We start from the raw sequence: 26,825 nt of genomic DNA, 5'->3' as shown, positions 1-26,825 counted from the left end.
CTTTGTGCGCCCCCCACCATTGCACAGCAGGAGAATTCTCCATGTTGAAATGATATAACCATGCTAAATAAGAAAAGTACCTGGCGGAAAAGGAGGAAATCTTCCCCTGTTAGGGTCATGGAGCATCGGTCCCCAAATAGCTCTCTCGTCAAAGTGATGATGTCCTCTTTCATCATGGTGATACATGCTATCGATCATGTGATGATATCATGGTGATATCATTCAAGTGGTGTCTCCTATCATTCCCGTGATGCATGCTATCATGTCTGTGATGATATCGATCATGCCCATTATAACGATGGCTCTCAGGATAAGACAAGGAGTTATTACTCCATTGTTGTGGTCTTTTATTAGGTTCTGATGGCATATGAGGGAATTGACTTGGAGGCGGAGGGGGCGGTCGCTGCATATGATATCCCTCATTAGGCATTGATGCAGTGGGACGTTGATGGTAGTTATTTCCATGGTATGGTGCTGGTGGTGTAGCGAAATTGCCATGAGGTCCAGTTGAATTGAGTGGTGCAATCTGATTTCGATGCACGCCATATCCCAAATTGCAGAATGATGGAGGCTGCAACGGAGCTACCGAGAGATTCATGCTGTGTGGGTGCTCCACGATAGAATGTGGCTGCTGACTTTGAACATTCTGCAAAAGGGGGTCAGGGATTAATTTCACAATACAACAAAGCTAAATGCCTGCATGCGGAGAAAATGTGCATACATAAGTAGCAACTGCCGGATGCGGCCCAACTGGATCAGATGCCATTTGTGAAGTTGCCTGCAACTGCGTTCTCTGAGCAACGGGAACAGGTGGAGGAGATGATGGCAATGGTGGGGGTGATGGAGGCCAATTGTTCGGGAGGGGAGGACCGTTATCTGAAGGATGGTGATAAGATGGTGTGCAGGTATCACTTCGCTCTGGTTGGGATCTGGTACTAGCTTCAGCTTCAGATGGTGGAGCTACATCCTCCATCTCAAGCTCGCCATCAACATCTTAAAGGATGAGCCCATGCTTCTCTACAGGTATTTGAGATTCTCCCTTCTCATCAACACCTGGAGCCTCATGTTCAGGCGTGACGGCTTCAAAACTAATGTCCTCAGAGGAGCTTCCTTCATCGTCTTCAAGTACTTTCGTGCAAATTAAGTTTGGTATGTGAAAACCAGCATTGCTGAGGAAAATAATGAAGAATGTAAACAAGGGGAACCAGAGGGAGCCATGAACAAAAGATGCTGCTGCATAGTTCAACACAAGTCAGTGTGCTTTGGTAGACTAACGTAGCGAGGGATTAAAACAAAGGCCCTCTTGGCACAAATCGTGAAATCAACTATGATGACAGTGCCACGCGGCAATTCTGCACTGCATGCAGTATGCATGATCATATGAATCATGTGCATGGCACATCTTGTGTATCAACAGATTTTTCTCATGTATATTATAAAGAGTGTGTGTTACAAATAGTTCAGTATCAAACGACTGTACCGAGTCCTCTCCTATAATCCAGTGATAATTCTTTACATTTTCTTGCTAATGTGCTAGCATAGAAAAAAGGGCAGGTGGTTCATTTCAATCTTGGTGGGTTTTATCAAATACTCCCTCCGTTTCAAAATAGATGACCCAATTTTATACTAACTTTGTAATAAAGTTAGTACAAAGTCGAGTCATCTATTTTGGAACGGAGGGAATACTTGCCAGTTGGGTGCTGGTGTCATTAATACATCGTAGCTCGCTGCTTTAACGATCAACCAAGGCCCAATGCATAATAGTCGTACTCAAAATTCTAGAAGTGTGATGCGGAGCATCCTACGATCATCCCCATGTAAAGATAGAGCATTGCTCATCCATGTCGGATCTACTCCACGAGAGAGACCGCGGCCCCTCTACGGAGAAGATCCACCTTGGATTGAAGACCCCTCACGGGAAGATCCCTTTGTGGATTCAAGACCTCCTCACGGAGAAGAACCGGTTACCTCTTGTATCGTCCTTTGTTGACTTTGGATCGTGTATCTCTCTTTGTGTTTCGAGGATCTAGCACATGTGTGATCGTTCTTGTTGGTTTGAGTGATTCTCTCGTGTTTCTCCTCGTGTTTCCCCTCGTGTTCTTCGTGTTCTTCGCGGGATCCGCTCCTTTCGTGAAAGATCGGCCGATTAGGGTTCCACTCTACATCAAAGTGCAGATGAGTTCCTGCCACAATATTGCCTGCTTCCAATGTTTGAGGCATGGGGTGTCGAAACACCAAATGGCTCTCTTCATGCATGGCGATAAGGATATAGCTGTATAGGCATAAAGCATACTCTAACCTGGCCTACCAAGAGCTTTCAGAATGATCCAATTTTAGGTATGGCCTATGTCATCTAGTCATCATCGTCTCAAATTGTGTGAGCACATAGAAAAACAGAAGCATTCACACTAATACATATCACTTAAAAGTTAACACCATTATTCAATGCTTGAACAGAAGGGCCACGATTGACGGTTGTTTAAGTTGGCTAGCATACCTCCCATACTCATCAACAAGCATTCCTTCGTTATCACGCAATGGGTCATTTAAAGCTCTCTCTGTCCTTGAAGGACGGCGAGAGCTGCCAAAAGATGCCTCATTGATAACCTCGAGTTCTCTAATATGGTGACGAATGATGTATTCTGGAAGTGTTTTCCTCTCAAGCCAAAGTTTCAGAACCTAATAATAAATAAAAACATGTAAGGGGTGGGGAAAGGAACATTGTATATGCCATCTATTCTACCAGATTATGAAGGCACTTGCCTTGAGACATTGCCTTCGATTCTCCCATGCCGAATTTCCAGGAGGTGCGGCGGCATAAAGTAAACGAGGCAGAACCACCTGAACAACGGAGGGGAATACATCACCAGTTCCACCTGCAGAATTCCCTACAGTGCTGAAAATTAATACGCGTGCATAGACAAAGACAAAGACAAAGACAACAACAAAGACAAAGACGACAACGACGACGAACAACAACAACAACAACAACAACAACACAACAACAACAACATCACCAGTTCCACCTGCAGAATTTCCTACAGTGCTGAAAATTAATACGCATGCATAGACAAAGACAAAGGCAAAGACAAAGACAAAGTTACCTTTCTGATTTCAAGAGCATTGAGTTATTGAATCAATAAGAAAGAAAAGGTCCACCCTCTTATATAAATTTTCCTTTTCCATGCATTCAACAATAATATCAATCGCCTAGACAGTGGAGGAAAAACTGTGTTAGAAAAACTTGATAGCAATTGGTTGCATGGACAGACATGTTTATCTTTGTATTGGCAAGCTGAAAATAGCATGCTGTCTGTAAAAATAAGATTTCGTCAACTAACTTAGAATTCGCAAGTGGTAAGTAATGCAATGACTGCAAGCATTATCCCTCGTTAGTTCCAAGTCCACAAGTTCTAATATAGATTGCCATAACATATCAAAGGCATAAAAAGAAACAAGAAACTATATATTAGAGATATGCCGCTTTCACCATTTCTACTGGCGAAATTTTGTTCCGCATAGGTCACAATCACATCACATAATATAACGAAGACGCTCAGGGGTACCATCATCCCTGACGTGTTCTTAAAAGGGAGGTGGAATCAAACAAGGGTTCCTTGGTAGCACAACCATATGCCACCATTGAGCTACCCAGTGATTCCCCACGGCAAATAATATAGAAGAACTGGTGGTTGGCATGAAGAACATGGCATCAAACCAGGCTAAGTACACGAAGAACCCAAATAATTGCCAATCCACCAACAAGTACAAAAATTGACCGTGTTGAATAAATCTACAAACAAGAAACTCATGACAACCCTAAAAAAAGCATAACGGCAAAGATCTAACAGTAAAAACAAAGTACAGATATGCATGGTCTAACCTCCCAAGCAATGCCATGTTTAGCGCAATCAATAGCAAGACGTGTTGCACATGCTATGTTTTCTTTTGTTCTTGTCAGCATACCAAGAAAAGCTCCAAAAGCCTTCCGTGCTGCATTAGCCTCGTTGCTCCTTGCTACTTTTTTCACATCATTCTCTTGTGGGTTATCAGAACGACTCCTAGAATGAACACTGTCATTTGTAGAGGTGGACCTGTCTATCTGATTCGAAGGTGAAAGCTGTCCCTGTCCTTCCTTAAGAGGTGTGCTGACCAAAGGTTTAGAAATATACTTGCCGTTCAAGAAGTAATCTGAAAAGGAAGTTGACCGAGAGAACCTTCTAGCTTGGGCAACAGCAATGAGTTCTTTCATAGGCATTGCATCTGGAGACGTGCACCTATCCTTCAGGTTTCTGTGGTTCAGTTCTTTCAATGCCAAAGCTGAGAAGGTGTGCCTAAAGATAAAGTATCATTATGCTTTATAAGGCTGCATTATTAATATAAGAACCAACTGGAAGGTAAGATAAAAAAGATATCAGACAGGGCAAAGGCAACTGTGAAGTTGGGAGACATATCCAACATATATTCAACTCGGTAAACTGGATGCTGCACTCAGAATGTACAAAGTGTTATACTGATTATGAGGCATGGTTTGGTTGAAGTGAAAGAGTTCAATCACTATTCAAGTGGCTAATCACCAGGAGACAACTGAGTTTTCAGTGGGGATCAGGAAAGCAGAATATAACACACACAAAATTCACTATTCCAAAGAGCGGCGTGTAGATGAATAGAAGGGGCACAAATTCATCATTAGGGGCATATGGGGCTAGATAGACAGTACACCTTCGAATTCAGATGTATAGGTCGCATTCCCACTGCCAAGTTCCAAGCATTGACCAATAATTAAGCCAAAAATACCAGGGTTATGTGACACACAATTGTTGCCATTGGATTCATATTCAAAAGCACCTTATGTTTGCTAATTTTACAACTGCTCATAAAATATTATGCAGGCAACTTACAGCAAAATATTGAGCTTGGACAGTCAAAATACGCCTCATATTTCTGAATCAGAGGGAGTACCACAATTCTCATTATTAAGAAAGGATTGTGCAGGATAAATGAAATATCCCTCAAAAAGTCAACAGAGCATCCAGCCATCCACATATATGCAACATGGACGAATTTATCATATATGACCAAATAAACTATAATTAGATAATTCCGAATATCCAACTCATAAAGCATCAAATTTGCATAGAAAATTTGGAGCATCCAGCTCAAAAATATAAATAAGAAATACAGAAGTAATAAGTATATCGTCGGTAAGTGCAACCAAAATGCTAGTCATATCACTTACCCAAGCAATTTAGTATCCAGAGGCAGAGCATCTACATGGATGGAAACATATTACACTGTGGATTAATGAAATTTGGAAGAAAATTTAATTTGGAATATAATACGGAAGGCAACATTAAGTGAGAATTAACGCTCATCTCCACCAATTTTTCTAAGTTTCAAGCAGGGCAAGATCTCAGATTATGCCAGCATAAACTCCTGTTGTACTAGCAATATATAAAAGCCACAACTGAAGCCGTGCCATCATTGCATGAGAAAAATGTCTAGCATGTCTGTTGTACAATTAATGCACCGTGTACCATGTCAGCTATCACGGCTTTAGTTAGTTAGCAATAACTACACGAGGGTGTAGTTTGCCATTCCTTCCTGTAAAACCACCAGAGATTGCCCTCATAGCACATACCCGAATCTCAGGATTGAACAGATGGTGGATGAAGATAGCCCACCAGGGATAGCACATATTATCCTTGACGCCAACAGATTGTGTATTATTATAGATATGCCTAATATGGATGAATTGCATATTTCAAGCCATACCACCCTTCTTTTAAATAGGTCATGTAATCAATGTCTATCCAAACATACAGCTTCAATAGTATATTTCAGATGAAACAACTATGCATTACATGGTAACATCATTCTACACAAGTAAAAAACAATTGTAACACAAAATCCACCAAAACATGACCATAAAAGAAATTGCAGGTGCTGTAAAATTGTTGGAGAAAGATGGCCGACATGAAGTCATGAAGATATGGAACATATCAGTGTACACAAATAATTGTGCATACAAAAGCAAAGATTTACTTTGACATGAAAGATAGAGCTTACACTTCAGATGTTCGGGTATCTGCATCAGACTGTATACTAGAAGACTTGGTAGCCAATGAAGAGGAGCTTGTGGTATCACAAATATTGATTGCTGATGCTAAAACAGTATCACCACGTGATACTGAATCACTGTTCACATTATTATCAGAGAGAAGAAACTTTGGCCCGTCAACTGGCTCACCGCATCTGTCATCACTCCTGTTAACATCAAAAGCAGGGCAGCCGATTGGTTTTGTATCACTACTGTAGCTGATTAGCTTGGAGACATCATTATAGCTAGGTTTCCGAGAAGATGATAACCGATCATGTACAGCTATGGTCTGTGTCACATCAAGGGCAGGCTCATTCAGTTTCATGGAAACAACTACATTTTTATTCTGTAAAATTGATCCTGAGGTGTGTGTTTGGCCTGTTGAGCTATGCATTAATTGCATGCCTGATGATCCAAGGCTTTCAATTATTCCAGATCTGCTAGGGCTTGTGACTACTGTGTCTGCCGATTTACTAGAATGGCTGTTTTCTGCAGACACACAACCATTTAGAATCAACTGCTTTGATCCTCTCTCTTCAGGAAGACTACTAATAGTTTCCGCAACATTAGCAGACATAGCTTCTAAAGCACGATGGAGGCGTTTTGATGGTGGCAAAGCAGCTTCCACATCCAATGTTAAACCCCTTGGTTGGTATTCTTTATTCTTCCAGACAGAGTGACCATCCCCTAGCAGGACAGGTATGTTTAATATGGATGACTGGTCAGCTGAAGAAGCATTGCTAATATGCATAACAGAGTGGTCAGCAGGTGCAGCAAGCCCTGATCTATTATTAGGGACATCAATCTGGCCAACTGTCTTTGGTGAAGCCACTGACTGAGGCCTTCCCATTCGAACCCTTGCTCTTTTGACCAACGGCAAGTGTTCATCTCCGTCTGACTTATTAAATTCATTCTTTGAATTTGGAGAATCTGTGAGTCTTCCACTCAACTCAACCTCGAATTCCTCGTCCTTATTGGTTGTCATACAATCTGTAGCATGAGGAACCCAGTTTCTATTTGGCTTCCTTTTTCTCTTGAAAATTACTGTTGACTTCATGGGAAAACTTGACGCACCATTTGATTTTAATTCTATCGCTGAAGCTCCATTTTGAGATGCTTCACTGTCACAGGTATTATCTACCTTAGCAGTAGAAGACAAATTTTTATTGCAGTCACTAGCCCCAGGAGTTCCAGGTTGATTGAAGGTGCCTACACTTGAATGCACACAAACCTCATCCAGCATAGAAAGGGTGCCTGAGTTCGCTTTGTCATGCTCTGGGTATTTAAGAACAGTCAAATCTTCCTTATTGTCATCAGAAACCAAATCAACAGAAGCCAAACTGGTTTCACCCAAAAGCTTACAAGAACCCTGAACTTTTCTGTTTACAACACTCGATGAACTTCTCGACATCCGCAAAGCTAGAGCCCTACTCCGTGTGTAGCAGTTCTGAGAGTATGCATCCCTTAGCTTTTTTTTCGAAAATGAACTAGCAGACAAAGGGATATTCCTCATCTCGTCAAGCATGGATATGTTTTCTGTGGGCCCGTCAGGAGCAGAATTTACAACGCATCGCTCACTCCCGACTAAAGTGACAGAAGGCGCATCAGCAGTGACCAAGCCGCGATCTCTTGCAGTGACTGAATGGTCTTCTAATTTTTTATCACTACACATGTTAGAGCTCTTAGCTAGATCTTTCGTATCCAATCTGCTATTACTATCACCAAGATTTTCTTCACCTGGTTTCACTTCATCGGCAGTAAGATCAAGCTTGTTATTATCTTTCTTCAAAGAATCGTAAACATCAATTATCTCACCAACTGCTCTTACAAAATCAGCCCCTTTGCCATGTCGCTTAGCAAGTAAAGACCTCCTTTTCTCCTCAGTGAACGCCTCCAGTTCTGCATAGTTGCAGAAAGCACTACAGTAGAAAGAACGAGCGGTCAGACATGAAAAGAGAAAACAGGTGTCATGTCTTAGTTATGGTAATTCAGTTCCCTAACACATGTTCTCTGCACACCTTGCCCTGCTGGGTCAAAACTCAATGCAAAAGGACCCCCTCATAACTGTTACATGTGACAAACAGTATTGTCCTATATAGTAAGCTTTAAGTAAAAGACTTGGTATGTTACTGAAGCTGCCTTCAGTACTGCATTTCCCATTTTTGTAATTATGCTGCAATTAAACCCATTAAGGGGGAAAAACTGGGCAGGCAGTGGGTTATGCCATGTGGCACTCGCTGGTTGGCTGAGGTGAGGAAAAAAATTAGGATGGAGAAGAGGGTTTTTTTTATAATGATTTTTTTAGATGGAGGTGAGGGAAGGTTTTTTTTTATGGACATGAGCGCTTTTTGTTAGATGGAGGTGAAGACCCACGTGGGGAGCGGAAACGAGCGCACAGCTTCATCTCAGGAGGAGCGCAATGGTGCGCCCCAACCACTAGTTCTCCAGCATACTGGGTTAATTGTATGAAAGCTACCTGCTTCGCATCTCACTTCATCTAGTGACACTTACCAAGAGTATATTCCAACACACAAAAGGTGCCTTCGGTATAAAGGTATTATCTAAACCTTGCTCTATGTTTATCACTATTTTATTATAGTAATATTCTATCAACATCCTTTGCACTAGATATTTTGTTTTAATTTTTTGATGTAATATTGTTACTTTTGATGACAAATCTGTAATATTATTTCTATGCGTCAGTCTAAGTATTACATATTAGCGTCTAAACGATATGTTCAAAGTTTTGACTGTGCATATTCTAATATGGCACCTATTTTGTAGTTACTGGTACACAACATCTATCATCACATTTAGAAGTCATATGTTACGCACAACTCGTTTGTTTCAAAATACTGAGAGATTGAAATTAACTTCAAAGAAATCTATTATGTGCAATTGGGCCCTCTACTCCCACATGTGACAAACCAACACATGTCAGACTCCATTCTGTCAGAGAAGATCACGGCGCTCTCCAAGTTGAGCACGCCGACCGAGCTAAGGACGTTCAAAAGCTGGCCGGCTGTGTCGCCTCTCTGAGCCGATTTATATTCCGGATCAGAGAGAAGGCGCTCCCTCTGTACCGGCTCCTGAAGAAAACAAAGGTGTTCGTCTAGACCGATGAGGCAAAAGCAGCCCCTGGAAGAGATCAAGCAATTGCCAGTGACCAACCCAACCCTCGCAGCACCCCGGGACGGTGAGCAGATGTTGTTGTACATATAAGCCACCAACCAGGTGGTGATTGCAGTAAGTGCATTCATGGTGGTTGAATGCAAGGAGGATGGTCATGCTTATAAAGTCCAGCGGCCAGTTTACTACGTTTCCAAGGTGCTTTCTCCATGCAAAATCCGATACCCACATTATCAGAAGATTACTTTCGCCGTGTTCATGGCATCCCGGAAACTGCAGCATTATTTTCAGACTTGCCCCATTACGATGGTAAGCCAAGTACCCATGTCCAAAATCATCAGTAATATCAAGGATGCGGCCGGACGAATTGCCAAATGGGCCCTGGAACTGCTGCCTTCTGAAAGCAAGTAGCAGTCACCGCCCTGGAACTGCTGCCCTGCATCCTCTTGTGTCCGGCTTCGGAGGTGCCGCTGATACCGACGCCAGGGCCACCTCGCCGCTCCGCATCCTCCTTCATCGGTGCCTCGCTCGTGAGTACCATCTAGATCACCAACTTTTACGGTTGCACATCCAACCACCGAGTGTCCAGCACGAAGGATCGGTCTGCGGTTTCGTTGTTTGCGTCGTCATCGTTGATGTCAGGAGGGAGAAGGCTGGCAGGGACGGTGGGCTTGGAAGAGAGCTCCATGAGGAGTGGGAACAGCCGCGGCCTCAGGGCAGCTGCGGTAGACAGGGAGACAGCAGGGCTGCCCCATCTCCCAGAAGCAGTTGGCATAGGACACGCCGAACTCGTTGGGCAGAACACAGCGGCAACCCACTCGGCCTTGTGGCAGCGGTAGGAGTGGGCGAACAGTAGGACGCGATCGAGATGGATTTGTTTTTTTAAAATGGTGTGCTACACCAGGGGTAAAATAGTCTTTTCACATTGCACTTAACACCGTTAGAGGCAAAAATGGACAGAAGCGTCCATAATGAACAGAAGTTACATTTTGTATAAAATAGGGAAGAAATAAAAAATTTAGGCCAAACAGGGAGAGCACATTTTAAGAAAGGGACAATTAAGGAATTATTCTACTCCTAAAGGTCAAGGAGCGGGTTATTCCCTTGGCTTGTACACCAATGTATTATTGGTTGTAGAACTCCATATGACAATTTCAACTGAACATGTTGGTAGTTGCGTAGAAAGAGACTATTACACCCTTGGAGCCCCCGTGTCGCTCCCAATGGCGAAACCCTAGCCACCAGCAAGCCCCCTTCCTTCCCCTCCCTCCCCTCGCGGTGGCGGTGCTATGGCAGCGGCTGGTGACTGCAATGAGCGGCAGAGTTGTGGCCGCGGGATCGCCCTGGTCCGTGACAACGACTCTGCCCCCACCCACCCTTCTCCCTCCTCCCACCCGCCGTCGATGGATGTCGCTGAGCTGGTGAGCGCGCGCGCAGCAACCCTGACGGTTGCTGCTATGTTGTGCCCTGACAGATCCTGGCGACAAAGGCTGCGGGCCGAGCGCGGCGGCAGCGCGTTGCAGGTTACTATTGTCGCCAGCTAGACGCACTCCCGGCGGTGGCCGGCCTGCTGGCGCTACGCTGGCAGGTGCCCACTCCTGCGACATCAACATTCCTAGGCTTCCCCCCTACATGTGTGTCAGTCTTTTCCAATGCTCTTCCCCATGTCCGGTCTGCCACTGCATCTGAGGTCTTTGCTCACGAGTCAAGGCGAAATCCCCGCGTGGCGGCGACGACCGAGGGTGCCATCACCTCCTTTGAGGCGTTGGCATGATCCTAACCGGACCTCCTTGAGCACCGGAAGAAATACCAGCGTCTCAACGTCGTTCCCCTCTTGAAGGCTCTACTTTGGCTGCAGGTGGAGTACTTGATGCGGCAGATGGTGTGTAACACCCACAATGCGGCTATATCTCCCACGTGTCGAGACACGACTTAGAGGCATAACTGTATGATGGTTTAGTCGCAAGTTGGGTAATCTTCACACAATCCCATGTGCTGAATAAGAAAGGGATAAAGAGTTGGCTTACAATCGCCACTTGACACAAATAACAAGTTAAACATACATCATCCAGAATACAATCAAGGTCCGACTACGAAACCAAAATAAAAAAAGACAACCCCAAATGCTAGATCCCCGATCGTCCCAACTGGGCTCCACTACTGATCAACCGGAAAAGACACAAAACAATAAACAAGATCTTCATCGAGCTCCCACCTGAGCTCGGTGGTGTCACCTGCACTGGTATCATCGGCACCTGCAACTGTTTGGAAGTATCCGTGAGTCACGAGGACTCAGCAATCTCACACCCGCGAGATCAAGACTATTTAAGCTTATGGGTAGCATAAGGTAATGAGGTGGAGCTGCAGCAAGCACTAAGCAAATATGGTGGCTAACATACGCAAATAAGAGCGAGAAGAGAAGCAACGCAACGGTCGTGAAGCTAAAAGTGATCAAGAAGTGATCCTGAAACTACTTACGCACAACCAAAACACAAGAACCGTGTTCACTTCCCGGACTTCATCAAAAAGAGACCATCACGGTTACACACACAATTGATGCATTTTAATTAAGTTAAGTGTCAAGTTCTCTACAACTGAACATTAACAAATTCTCATCTGTCACATAACCGCAAGCACGGCTTTTGAAAGTTTAAACCCTGCAGGGGTGTCCCAACTTAGCTCATCACAAGCTCTTCCGGTCAACGAAGGATATTCCTTCTCCCGGGAAGACCCGATCAGGCTCGGAATCCCGGTTACAAGACTTTTCAACAATGATAAAACAAGACCAGCAAAGCCGCCCGATGTGCCGACAAATCCCGATAGGAGCTGCACATATCTCGTTCTCAGAGCACACCGGATAGGTCAAGCTACGAGTAAAACCAGCCCTCAAGTTGCCCCGAGATGGCCTCGCAGGTTGCCCAGTTCGGACCAACACTTAGAGAAGCACTGGCCCGGGGGGTTAAAATAAAAATGACCCTCGGGCTCCGGAAACCCAAGGGAAAAAGGCTTAGGTTGTTAGGCAAATGTAAAACCAAGGTTGGGCCTTGCTGGAGGAGTTTTATTCAAAGCAAACTGTCAAGGGTTCCCATAACACCCAAGCGCGCAAGGAACGCAAAATTAAGGAACATAACACCGGTATGACGGAAACTAGAGCGGCAAAAGTGGAACAAAACACCAGGCATAAGGCCAAGCCTTCCACCCTTTACCAAGTATATAGATGCATTAATTAAAATAAGAGATATTGTGATATCCCAACATATCCATGTTCCAACATGAAACAAACTTCAACTTTACCTGCAACTAGCAACGCTATAAGAGGGGCCAAGCAAAAGCGGTAACATAGCCAAACAACGGTTTGCTAGAATGGTTGAAAAAGGTTAGAGGCTATCATGCAATTTGAGAGGCTGGAAAAACAAGTGATAGGTAGCACGACATAGCGGTAGAGCGAACAACTAGCAAGCAAAGATAGAAATAGACTTTAAACTTTATTTGAATGTAACAAGGCAAAAAGAGCAATAGTGAAGAAGAAGAGTACGAGAATATTCCTTCTGAAATATAATTTTCTTAAGAAAATAATTTCTAAGGCTTTCCATTTCTAACTAAGGCCACGCGACTAGGTCGACATCACCAAACATATACAACAACTATATAATCAAACAAAAGCAAGTATTCTATAAGACAACTAAACCAACATTACAAACCATTCTAGTCAAGCAACGAAACATCATACAACAATATGAAATGAAATGATCTTAGTCTAGTCCTAAAATATTATTAAAAGGAAATAGAATCAACTGCATTATATCAAACTAATTCATTTGTCAAACAATTAACAACAACTACACAACACATTGAACAAATGGATGAACAACTATCTTAGACATGATATGGTTAAGAGTAATTATCAACCACAAATAAATACTAGGATGAATACAAATATTCATAATGGTTAACAACAACCAAAGTATAAACATCAAACGCAATTACTATAGTGAGCATTGCTATAACAAGAGCCAATCCAATACTATGGTCAAAACTAAATAAACAACTAAATCAAGACACATCTTCACACAAGGCATGTGAGTATAGAATCACTAGAGGTCTCAACGAATAACACATGCATCAACAAACGAGTGATCATGATAAGATACTAAAGTAGGACATGGTCTTATTACTAAAGAACGACTAATACCAATAACCACTAACGGTAATAATATCACCACAACACAACTCAACTAACATGAAAGGTAAACTAGTCTAAGCATGTGATGGACTATTGCAAGACATATACAAAACTCATAATAGTAACGTGAGACAAGTCAATCATATAAGAGCAACACAAGTACAATGATAACACATGGAACACCATAAGACATGAAAGATCACTTGCATAAACGACATCTAGATATACAACAATGTTATAACTAGGTACAAATGTATAACGCTATGTAAGAATGATCATCACACAAGATGCCAAATTATGATACTAATATAATACAACTCGCAACAATGAGATAACTTAGTTGATATCAACTAACATGAACATCAAGAATGGCAAGAGCACACAACCTTACATACTAGTTATCTCATATAAGCACATGGACATAGTTATGTCCTATAAGGACATGGACATGTCATACTAAGCATTTAGGCAAGTTAGACAACCAGATCATGACATCAAGCAATGTACTATACTAGAATGAGTGAAAATGACATGCACTTCTATTTATTACAATCTATAGTTGTAAAGACATAGATACTCCACTAGGCATGATCTAATACATGAACTGCTACATACATGCTATACAATCTAGTTATGCAGTCACATCATCATGCGGGGTATTGATGAAGCATCAAACTTAAGTCATATGAGATCATACACTGGAAACATGTATCTCTAACAGGCAAAGGCTAACCATATGTGTGATCATAAAGTACAAACTAACACTCATATAACACATGTAAAGCATCCAATGGAACACACACGACCTTGAGAAAGTGCTAAAAAATATGTCAAGCAATTCATCATGCATAACTACTGCCTAGTTAAGTACATGGATAATTACTAAGAAGTAACAAACTAAGTTCTATGCCACGAGCACAAATGCTATGTAGCACTAAGACCTAAATCATGACATAAAGGAACCAACCATGTAATCTAGGATGGCGACATGTACGAAAATAGAGGAACAACTACACAAAATGTGTTATGCCACAGAAAACTATAATGGAATTGTTCTAAAGTAACATAGCACTTTATTTAACATCTATAACCTAGCATAAAGAAAACTATGCAAGAACACACATGACAAATACCTAAACAACTATCATAGGCATGTCATGATTTCAAACCAATAAAACAACGTGTGACATGAATAGAAATGAACATGTGAACCATATCTAAGATATATCAATGCTAAGCAACAATTAAAATTAATCAAGACATGAAGTAATTAATGATTCAATGAACAAAGCAAAGCCTAGAATAATCCTATAGAATTTAAGCATGGCGAACATTCAACAAAAATTGTACACATGCATAAGATAGCGCTACATGCTATGCAACAATATCACATGAGACAATTTAGAAATATATAACAAGTAAAAGAGATCCTTACAATAAATCTAGTCAGTCACATCTAACATCTAAAATTATGAAATAATTATGAGCGACTCCTAGGCATGTCATGAACATATAAAAAAATATCAAACCAACACAAAAGTTCACTGATCAACTACCACACATAATAATAATTTGCCGAAACTTGTACATAGTAATATCATACGACTACATACCCCACGAAAGAAATATCACATAACTATAATCGGTAAAATAAATAAATCAAGCAATCATATATATACGAGACACACAAATTATGAGATAGCTAGCACACACACTCCTACACGTATCAAGAACACAAGAAAACAATATATTAATAAATAGTCCGATAAACAACCAAAATCCATAATAAAACTTGATTAACCAAAGTAACCTAACTCCACTACGGGATTGCTACAGCCATATAAAACGTTTCTTCTACTGGGGAGATCAAACGATGAACAAAAACGATGAAAATGTGACCATGACCTACGGTTTATGCGACAGATAGCATCAACGCACCCAACGATAAAAATAGGAGGAACTATGATGTCTAGGAGATAAATTGAATGATGTTTTGAAGTCGCACAAAAGGAATTGGATAGTTGCTCACCGAGTTTGACAGAACGACGCGAAGAACTCGACGAACAGTGTTGGTGGACATGCAAAATTGTTCGCGTCTGGTCGACGGAACGCGTTCTTTCTTCTCTGAATGGATTCGTGGTGTGGAGAGGAACCTTGGGGCGCAAGGGTGCTGATGGAGATGGTCTACGCCACCGGGAACGAGCGCCGGCATCCATGGAGCAGCAGCAGTTCGGAGAGAGTTTTGGAGAGATTGAGGAAGGGAGAAGGGAGGAGTTGATATGGGTCAGCAAGAGGAGCAAGGGGCACACATATATATACTCACGGATTTAAGAACGCTTGAGAATCAGGAGTGCTAGTGCATGTACGTTTCAGCTTCACTATTGCTCTTCTGTAGATTGAAACGTACAGAGGGAGAGAAGAGGAGGCGCTCGCTTGGCTGGGTATTGGCTCAGTTTGGCTTTGGTCCAAGTGGGAGAGAAAGAAGAAAGGAAAAGTTGGCCGTTGGCCCATTCAGGTGTGAGAAAAATATAGGTGGGCTTGACACAGGGAAGAGAGAGGAAAGACATACTGTCCACAGGAATTTGGTATAAAGTTTGAGAGAGGGAAACAAATTGATTTTCCTAAGAGGAAAATCTAGTAATGAAAAAGAAGCTCAAACAAAATATCACGAACTTAGAAATCAAAGAAAACACAGACTTGCATATTTAAATATGCTTAAGACCAAAATAAAACCCAACTAAAAGAAACAACAAAACTCAAATTTAATTTAAGTTGGTATTAGTTCAAATTAAATCCTCCAAATTATAAAAGTCCAATTTAAGCTTCGATACCAAACGAAAATTTTCTCGCCCTGATTTTTGGAAAACTTTTTCTTAAACATTTCAAGAATCGGGATGTTACAGATATCGAGGGTATGGTCATCTTGCCTGAGATCCCGCAAGAAAGAAGAACGAGTCCAAGAAACTCCGGAACGAAACCGAAACTAACAAGAGAAGCAACCCGGAAAGAAGCAAGCAACATAGTAAACAACCAACACATAAACATGGCATGATGCACAACCAAGTATGATGCATGTCCGGTTTAAAATGCAAGGCATGGCAAAGTGCACAAACAATACTACAAATTAAGTGGAGCTCAATATGCAACGAGTTGCATATTGACGAAACACCACATTCAATCATTTAGTTCACTCTCGTTTATGTACCCAACAATATTAAATGTTATTAAACATGACAAGAGGTGAAGCATATGAAAACTACCTATCTAGGTAAGTTTAAATGAGGCCGGAACAACAAACAACAAGTCCGGAGAATCCCCATATGCATATTTTAAGGTTGGTACTGTTCTGCCCTATACACAATTTTAGAGTTGTTAAACATGCAAGAAGAGTGCACCATGTTAAACTAGACATTTTTCTACCCCATTTACATATAAAGATTATTAAGTTTTGGAGCTACGATTATTTAGTTATGAAATAAAACATTTTAACATGGCATGGCAACGCAATATAACCAAATGAGATAAGCATGGTGCAAGAAGCAAAGATATGACAAAGCACTCAACATGATCATGGTATCAACATAGAGGAATAAAATATGCAAAATAATTATGATAATGCAACAAACAAAATAAACACACAACAACAACTAAAATAAAGGAAGGCATCTGGAGCGTCGGTCTTGGGACGTCACATGGTGGCTGATGATGCATCGCTCTGGCGTAGACTGCTACAAAGGGAGCAGGTCGCAACGTATGCTACTGTCAGCACTCCCCCAACGAATGCTACACCAGTCCCTTTCGGGCACTGCCTTTCACCCGCCAACTCTAGGCACATGGGTGCGAGGAACGTTGGCCTAGGCAGCAAGGTTTCTGAGTCGCCTAGCCAAGTCGAGTCGCCATGCCTCCGACTAGTGGCTCGCTGCGATTAGTCTGCGACTCGTCGTGATTAATCGCCCCAAGTTCGCCCCAGGTGTTAAGAGGAGGAGGAGGAGGGGGGAAGAGGAGGAGGAGGGGGGAAGAGGTGTTGTTGCAGGCGGAGGAGGGGGAAGGCAGCTGCTTGGAGTATAATTCAGCTTGGAGAAGGCAGCAGCAGCTCGTAGGAGCAATGGAGGCGGCGATTCTGATGTGGAATGGGAGCACGCGTCTTGCTCCTCTGTTTCGTGCTAGAGAGCTGGCCCAATAGGCCCATTATGTAACCCTTGTTAGGAATATGCAACTTGTATTCCCATGAGGCCATAGGCCGATATATATACATGTACAGGTGTGGAACATATGCAGGAAACCCCTTATACAACGGGATAAATACAAAGGGGTACATGACTTATATTATAACTCTAACACCCCCCCTCAAACTCATGGTGGATGAACAACACTGAGTTTGGAGAGATAAAAGCCATGTTGTGCTCTAGTCTGAGCCTTCGTCAGGAAATCCGCCAACTGTAACTCGGAAGGCACATACTGAAGAGCAATAACCTGATCCTGCACACCAGCGCGCACATAGAAAGCATCAACACCAATATGCTTGGTGAGCTCATGCTTCACAGGATCGCGTGCAATGCTGATAGCACCTGTACTGTCAGATAAAAGCAGAGTCGGTGTAGTGACAGAAACACCAAAATCCTGAAGTAACCACCGTAACCAAGTCACCTCTGCCGTCAAAAGAGCCATTGCTCGCAACTCAGCCTCGGCACTCGAACGGGAAACTGCAAGCTGTTTCTTCGTCTTCCAGGCAATGAGAGAACCACCAAGAAAAACACAGTAAGCAGAAAGTGAACGGCGATCGGAAGGATCACTAGCCCACGTAGCATCCGAATAGGCCTGGAGCTGTAAAGAACTGGAGCGAGGAAAGAATAGACGGTGAGAGATCGTGCCTCGAAGATATCGAAGAACACGAAGGAGATGACTATAGTGAACCGAGGTGGGAGCAGAGACAAACTGACTCAGAATATGAACCGGATAAGAGATGTCCGGACGAGTGACAGCTAGATAGACAAGACTGCCAACAAGATGACGATAACGCGTCGGGTCAGGGAGAGGATCACCATCAGTAGCACGGAGGTGAACATTGAGCTCCATAGGAGTCTCAACAAGCGCTCGTCAGTAAGAGCAGCACGAGCAAGAAGATCCTGGATATACTTTTCCTGGGATATAAAAAAGCCATCAGAGGTAGAAGAGACTTCAATCCCAAGAAAGTAGCGAAGAGGTCCAAGATCAGACATAAGAAACTGCTCACTAAGACGGGCCTTTACAAAGGCAATATACTCGGGGTCATCCCCCGTGATGATCATGTCATCAACATAAGAGAAGAAGAGTCCGACCACGAGGAGAAAGGTGAATAAACAATGCTGGATCATGAGCACTTGCTAAAAAACCAGCAGCAGTGATCACAGAGGCAAAGCGCTCAAACCAGGCGCGGGGGGCTTGCTTAAGGCCATAGAGAGAGCGACGAAGACGACATACCATGCCATCAGGAACAGAATACCCAGGTGGTGGCTGCATGTACACCTCCTCACGCAGCTCACCATTAAGAAAGGCATTCTTAACATCAAGCTGAGATATAGACCAGTGGCGTGCAGAGGCAACGGCAAGAAGTGTACGAACAGTGGTCATATGAGCCACAGGAGCAAAAGTCTCGTCATAATCACGACCATGCTCCTGCTGAAAACCACGAGCCACAAGACGAGCTTTGTGACGCTCAAGAGAACCATCGGAGCGAGTCTTAACCTTGTAGACCCACTTACAAGTGATCGGACGGACTCCGGGAGGAAGAGAAACAAGATCCCAGGTACCAGTGCGTTCAAGAGCAGCAATCTCCTCTGCCATCGCAAACTGCCATTCAGGATGAACAACAGCCTGACGGTAAGAAGTCGGCTCAAGAACAGCAGCACCAGCGGTGGGAAATCCAAAGCGATCAACAGGCGGACGAGGACGAGAACGCAAGCCATAAGTAGGCTGAGAGGAAGATGACGACCCATCCACAGAGGCATCGACTGGTCGTGGACGACGAGTGTAATGCTGAGGAAAAGATGGAATAATAGAAGGAGGAATCGGCAAGGTAGAATCAGGGGGTGGCGACGAAGAAGTCACCGGAGATGAAGGTGTAGAATCCGGTGACAGGCTGGGAGAGGAGACCGGGGAGGAAGTCACCGGAGATGAAGGTGGAGAACCCGGTGACATGCTAGGCGAGGAGACCGGGGAGGATGGTGGCTGCAAATCAACTAGATGTGGAGAAGGAGAGGAAGTGGAACGGAGAGGTACAGTCTCGGCGGGGTGATAGGTGAGTCAGGAAAAGTGAGGAAAGAGATATCCTGCACTGAAAAAGTCGAGGAAGATGGGCGTGGGTAGAAGGGACGAGACTCTTCAAAAGTCACATCTCGAGAGATACGCATCCGACCAATAGGATCCCAACAACGATAGCCCTTATGCTCATCACTGTAGCCTAAGAAGACACACTCAACAGACTGAGCGGTCAGTTTGGTGCGTTCGCGAGGGGCAAGAAGAACATAGCAAACACAACCAAACAAGCGAAGCATCGAATAATCGGGAGAACGATCAAAAAGTCGCTCGAAAGGAACACCACCCTGTAGAGCAGCGGAAGGCTGTATATTGATAAGATAGGTGGATGTGGAGACGGCCTCAGCCCAAAAATGAGGCGGGAGAGAGGCAGCAATCATCAATGCACGAGCCGTCTCAAGAAGATGTCGATGCTTTCGCTCAGCCACACCATTCTGAGCATGAGCACCAGGACAAGAGAATTGAGAGAGAGTCCCGTGCTCAGCAAGAACACCACGCAACATCTTAGAGATATACTCGCCAGCGGAGTCAGCACGAAAAACACGAATGGGTGAAGAGAACTGAGTATGAACCATGGCAGCAAAACGCTTATAAATAGACAACACCTCAGAACGAGAAGTCATGAAATAAAGCCATGTGTAACGAGAGAAATCATCTATGAAAATAATATAGTATTTATGACCACCTTTCGAAGCGAAAGGGGCCGGACCCCATACATCAGAATGGACTAAATCGAAAGGACGCTTAGACACTGACTCACTATGTGAATATGGTAACTGAATCTGCTTGCCAAGACGACAACCCTGACACTCTAAAGAGACATCTCCTGAGACAGACCCCAGAAGGCCTCGACGAACTAAAGAAGACAACCGAGAACCACACAGATGACCAAGTCGATGATGCCACTGCTGGAAGGAACCAGTGACGGAGGCGACAGAAGCGGAAGAACTGGCGATGGTGGTGGCAGCAGAAGGAACATGAAGCCAGTCCAACTCCCAAAGACCCTGAGAATCACGGCGGCGAGGGCCAGCCCCAACCAGAGTGTGCGTGTGACGGTCCTGGACAGAACAAGAGTCAACGTCAAGGATGACGCGACAACCAGAATCCGTAAGTTGACCAGCAGAAAACAATTCATGGTAAGTCGAGGAACATGAGCAACATCAGGAACAGAATAAGAAGGAGTAGTAAGATTGCCTCTACTAGCAACAGAAAGTGGAGTACCATCAGCAGTGAAGACATGAACAGGAGAATCCAGTGATCGAAGAGAGGACAAAGTGGAAGAATGAGAAGACATATGAAAAGAAGCTCCAGAGTCCAGAACCCATGGGGATGTACCTGACTGTGTAGAGGGTGATTGCTCAGTGCGGGAAGCATCAGTCACAGAACCAGGCAGTACCCGTCGAGGAAGAACCTGAAGCCGCGAGCAGACGCTTAAGTCTCAGAATATCCTGCTCAGTCAAAGCAATGGCTGAAGCTGTCGAGGTAGATGACGAAGTCCCTGAAGATGATGATCGAGCCTTGCGCAGGTGTTTCTTCTTCGTGTAGCACTGAGACTCAAGATGACCATCATTGTTGCAATAGGCGCAATGTGGACGGGGGCGACCTGAGCCTCCAGAAGGAGTGGGCAAGAGCGGCGGAGCACTCGAGCGAGAAGGGGTCGGTGCAGCAGGTGGCGTAGGAGCACGAGTAGCGAGCACAGAGGGAACCTCCAGCAAACCAGCACCACGTAAGCGAGTCTCCTCAGCACGAATCTCAGAAAGCGCCTCCATGAGAGAAATACGGCCACGAGCAAACAACTGAGCACGCCGGGGCTCAAACTCCTTACGGAGCCGAGACAGGAACTCATAGACGCGATGAAACTCCAAATTGGCCTGGACAGCCTGGCAACAGGGGCAGGTACGACACCCAGCACTAGGAGAGAATCAAGCTGGCGCCAGATAGCAGAACTCTGTGCATAGAAGTCATCAACAGTAGAGTCACCCTGCTGAAGAGCATGCTCCTGACGGATCACAGAGAGGTATAAGGCATCACCAGAGGGCTGATAGCGCTCACGAAGACGGGTCCACATCTCAAAGACAGTAGAAAGACCCAGAAATTCAGAAGCAAACTGAGGCAGAACACTAGCAGTGAGAACAGCTGCAGCACGAGCATCATCATCAAGCCACTGGGTGTAAACAGACAGAGCACATGATACGTCTGAAGAGCCTCCTCATAAGCCAAAACCCTCTCATCATAAGCACGATCAGCAGCCTCATCAGCAACCTTAGCCGCATCCTTGGCGGCCTGATTAGCATCCGTAGGAAGAACCGATGGAGTTGGCGGAGTAGGGGCCACCGGAGGAACCTGGACGTGGCGGACAGCAGACCTCGCCAGAAAGAACACCCCAAAGACGGATGCCACGCATGTGAATGCGCATGAAGCCAGTGAACTCGGTGTAGTTAGTACATCAAAGATCACCGGACAGCGAGGACAGCAACATAGCCCGATGCAGCAGACATTTTTTTTAGATCCGGACGAGAAGCGGACCAGATCGGGATCAGGCGCTGGCTGGGGACGGATCGAGCGGAAGATAGGGACGGGCCGGGCAGCAGGAGATCGAAGCGGGATCAGGCTGGCGATCGGGATCAGGCGCTGGCGATCGGGATTAATCGGATCGGGATCAGGCGCTGGCAATCGGAGGCGCTGCGATCCGGATCGGGACCGAGCGGCCGACCTGTAGCAGGGGATGCCGGCTGGAGATCGGGGGCACCTACTGGACGAGCCCCCTGGGACGATCTGACGGGTGGCTGGGCGACTCTGAGCAAGACGGGCCGGCAGCGGGAGCCCTGCGAGCGGCCAGCTGGAGAGGAGATCGGAGGCGCCTGCGGGACGAGCCCCCTGCTTCGATCGAGCAGACGGAGAGGAGATCGAGCGAGGGTAGAGATCGATTGCTTCGATCGAATAGACGGATCAAACGCACGAGTTGCAGCGTGCAAAAAAATTGACCTAGCTCTAATACCATGTTAGGAATATGCAACTTGTATTCCCATGAGGCCATAGGCCGATATATATATACATGTACAGTGTGGAACATATGCAGGAAACCCCTTATACAACGGGATAAATACAAAGGAGTACATGACTTATATTATAACTCTAACAACCCTAGCTTCCAGATAAAAATCCCAACCGTCCATATGCTCTAATCTGAACCGTGCATCTGCTCCCATGTGCCTTTCTCCTTCGTCTCTTCCGTGCTTCTCCTCGTACATGCGGCGCACTCTCCAGCTTCGTCTCCTCCTCCCCTCCCTCGAACTCTGGCCTCCTCACCTTCCCAGTCTTCCCTCCCTTGGCCTTGCTGAAGCAAGCCGCCCTGCTCTGAGGTCCTAGTCACCCGACTAGTCGTCGACTAATCGTCGACTAGCCTACCAGTCGCGCGACTCGCTCCTCAAGCCAAGTCGCCTGCGCAAGCCAACCTCGCTCCAACGACTTGGCGATTAGTCGGCGATTAGTCTGCGATTAGTCGGCGACTCAAAAACCTTGCTAGGCAGTCCTGGAGCTGCAATCATCCCTGGAGCGGTGATGCTGCCCCGTTGCTCCGAGTCTCGGCGCCTCACCATTTTTGGCTGGAGGCAAGGCTGGGCGAGGCCTAATGTTGCTGCGTGTCTGTAGTTGAGGGCACCTCCTTACCTAGTTGTAGTCGCTTGGCGAGGACGGTCCGGTGTGTGAGTGCGCGCGTGTCCCTCCTTTCTGGAGGTTGTACCCCCGATATCTTCCGGTTCAATATAATGAAACACAAATTCTTTTGCGTTTTCTCGAAACAAATTGAACATGTTGGTAGTGCGAGCGACAGAGAGAGTAGTGCCAGAAACTAATTGTACTTTTCTCAATGCTCAATATAACTCCAATATTTTCAAGAGATTGGCCTAAATGTGTAGTTTGATTTCTCTTACCCATGGCATATAATTTTTCCATGGTGCCAAATAGGGAAGAAATATATTTTTTAGGCCAACAGAGAAGCACATTTTAAGAAAGGGAGAAATAAGGAATTATTCTACTCCTAAAGGTCGAGGAGCAGGTTCTTCCCCTGGCTTGTACACCATTGTATTATTGGTTGTCAAAAACTCCATATGATAACTTGAACTGAACATGTTGATAGTGTGACTTTCTCAGACACTAGAACAAAGAGAGGACTGTGCCGGAAACTAATTGTGCTTTTCTCAATGCTCAGTATAACTCCAATTTTTTCAAGAGATTGGCCTAAGGGTGTGTTCGGATGTCCTCCTGCCCCACGCTTCACAAAAAGCTGGAGCGGAGCTGAGCCGAACGAAAAATCTCGAAGAAGCTAGCTTCGAGAAGCACAGCCGGAGTCCAATGTAAAAACAAAAAGCACCAAAATCACAGCTCCAGGATAGACCAGGAAAACGAGAAGTGAGGAGTTCGGCATAATTACAAGGGGATGCCACCGCCAAGTCGAAAAAACGATTCGCACGGCTCAGCCCCGACGCCTGTTCCCCTCTCTCCCTCGACATCTCTTCTGCTCGTGACCTACCCAGCGCCGCCGGTCGCCGCCGCCACGCCCGATTCCACCCCTTCGTCGGCCGGCGAGCCTCTCCGCCAGTAGATCCGACCATTCCAGCCCCGTTCCCGCCGGATCCCGTCCCGAATGAGCACTTTCCAGCGCCGCCAGCCAGGAGCAGCAACCCCACCGGCAGGAGACGCCCACCTTGACGCCATTGATGCCGGTGCTCACCATGTCTTCCTTTGAGCCAGCCTCCTCGCCCTCGCCCCCTCGCCCCAACCCAAGGTGAGCTCGCCTTTGCATCTTCCCTATGGCTGGTGATGGTATTGTACAAGTGCTGGGAGAAGCTGTCAAGCGTGCAGAACGCGTCGGAATTGCCAGGTGAAGTGAGAAGCTAGCTCTAGAAGCTGGATTTGTGAAGTTTTAAGAAGCTAGATAGATTCCGAACACGCCCTAAATGTGTAGTTTGATTTCTCTTACCCATGGCATGTAATTTTTCCAGTTAAGTGGATTGTCCAGAGTTAACAACCTTAAGTTTATCCTATATATATTTGTTGAACTAAGAAATAGGCACGTGCAAATTACAGAAAGAAATAAAATAACAGGTTTTGACAACCAGATGTTAATCCATGCTAAAGTATCTATCTAATCTGCAACTTATAGCTGGATAAACAACATTATTTACTCAGGAAAGTAAAGTGGTGCGCAAATAGTAAGTAGGCACTGACATAATAACCCAAGAAAACATACTTACAAAGATATGCAACATTCTTTTTTACCATAACAAGTACTCCATATATAACCAATTGTCCAATTATAAAGACAAAGCAGATGAGCCATAGAAAAACTTCAACGCACACTAAACAGATGGAGGTAGATACAAGCAGCTTCTGAACTCCATACAAAAATGAAAGGTTTCATTCAAAACAGAACTTACATCTGTTTAGTTCCATAGAAGTAGACCAGACGCTTATTTTTAACAGAAGGTAGACCCCATTGCTCTGGTTCACTTATCTGCAAAGCATGCAAATAGCAAATTCAAATAAAATAAACTGAAACACAAGGAAAATAATTTATGTCAAACTTTCTCCCTCACAGAAATAGTCTAACATCAGCAAAGGAACAAATTAGCACATTCTGCAGTTAACTTAATAACTCCTTGGTAAATACAGCCACACAGCGATTAAGGAAGTATGCAGGACAGTGAAAAAAGGCGCGAGGGGACAACAAAATGCCTAGCGCTTAATCGTGCTAGGCGTTCGCTTAGGCGAGATAAGCACTATGCAGTGGGAAGACACACAATTAGCGCCTAGAGCTTTCTTTATCATTTATGCAGGATGTCTATGACAGTTTCGAGTTCAACTGAACATATAGAATAGTTACTAAGAGCATCTACAGCCAGAGCCCTCATATCGTCCCCAAACATCCGGGCATCCGGGCAACCTGCCCGATCACTGCCCAGAGAGCAAATTGCCACCCAACTGGACCTCGCATAGTCAGCCCAAACGTGTGGGCTTACCGGCACTCCCCAAACATAGCCCGTATCTGGGGCGTACTGGACGCGTCCGCCACGTCGATCCGGCCTACGATAGCCCACCCCGCCCCCACCAATACCCCACCCGGACCAAACTCTAGTCAAAGTCCTCACTCTTCTTGACTGCTCCGTCTACACTGCCCCGTCTCCTCCCCTCCTCGTACTCTCTCCTTCACCATGGCAGCAGATCCGGCAGCGAATCCGAGACAATCAATTGTGCGGCACTCGTCAAGAAGGATTCCAGCTCGTCCTCTCCAGACGACGAGGAGCTCGCATTCCGCATTGCCCTCCGCCGGTCACTGATGGATAGGAGCAGGAGCTCAAGCTCCACAGCCTCCTCGATGGCCCGGAGGGGCAGCTGCGGCTCCGCGTCAGCCTGCGACCGCATGTTGCAGTTTTCGCCAGGCAGCTGGCAACCGATGGCACCCAGCACCTCCAGCCACTACTCTCGGGCGGCGCTGAGTGCTTGTCCCCAGCATCGCCGAACCAATGGTCGCGGCTGCCCGAGTCAAAGGCGTGGGCCTATCGCCATCCAAGGCAGAGGGCGGCGCAGACCGCCTCCAGCCGGTCCAGCTGCGGATCTTACAATTCCGCGCCAGAGCCGCTTTTGCCCGCCACCAACGATGACGAGATCATCCATCGACGTCATCCTCCGGTCCTTTCACCTCAGCGGAGACGGACGCCCGTCGCTGCCGCCGCAAAAAATGCGACGGCACTCCGCATCATAATCAAGGAGTCCAAGCACCTCGCAAGGCAAAAGGCGGCTGCCGTGAAGAAAGCCGCCCGTCTCGCGAGGGCACGCCCGCGCCGCCCGGCGTCTGGCTGGGATCCGCTCATCCTCCTCCGACAACAGAACTACCAACGACGATACCGCCCCTTCAGCCGCCGGCGCCTACACCGAGGACTACCCATCACTCCGAAGACCCCAAGAGGAAGCGGCCGGCAAGGAAGTGGTGAAGTCTCGCGGCCTCTTCCTCCACAAGTATCTATCTATCTTTTATCGTAACTAGGTGATGAACACTCTGTCTGGTTGTATCTATGTGATGATGAAACTTGCTATCCCCCAATATATGTTTGCTATTGC

At 45.3% G+C, this 26,825-nt stretch overlaps 1 protein-coding gene across 1 annotated transcript in view; it reads right to left on the bottom strand.

Moving 5' to 3' along the window:
• Nucleotides 1-26,825, bottom strand: part of LOC125527960 (protein HUA2-LIKE 2-like) — a 29,391-nt gene that overhangs the window by 584 nt on the left and 1,982 nt on the right. Inside the window, 8 exon segments of the mRNA XM_048692474.1 lie at nt 81-646; nt 722-1,169; nt 2,498-2,679; nt 2,764-2,876; nt 3,105-3,210; nt 3,884-4,334; nt 6,070-8,019; nt 25,145-25,221. Coding sequence (XP_048548431.1) covers nt 188-646; nt 722-1,169; nt 2,498-2,679; nt 2,764-2,876; nt 3,105-3,210; nt 3,884-4,334; nt 6,070-8,019; nt 25,145-25,221 — 3,786 coding nt within the window. The 3' untranslated portion in view covers nt 81-187.

Source organism: Triticum urartu, unplaced genomic scaffold, assembly GCF_003073215.2.
Source record: "Triticum urartu cultivar G1812 unplaced genomic scaffold, Tu2.1 TuUngrouped_contig_453, whole genome shotgun sequence".
NCBI lineage: Eukaryota > Viridiplantae > Streptophyta > Magnoliopsida > Poales > Poaceae > Triticum > Triticum urartu.
The sequence above is the reverse complement of the archived record's forward strand: the minus strand, read 5'-3'. Positions and strand labels throughout refer to the sequence as shown.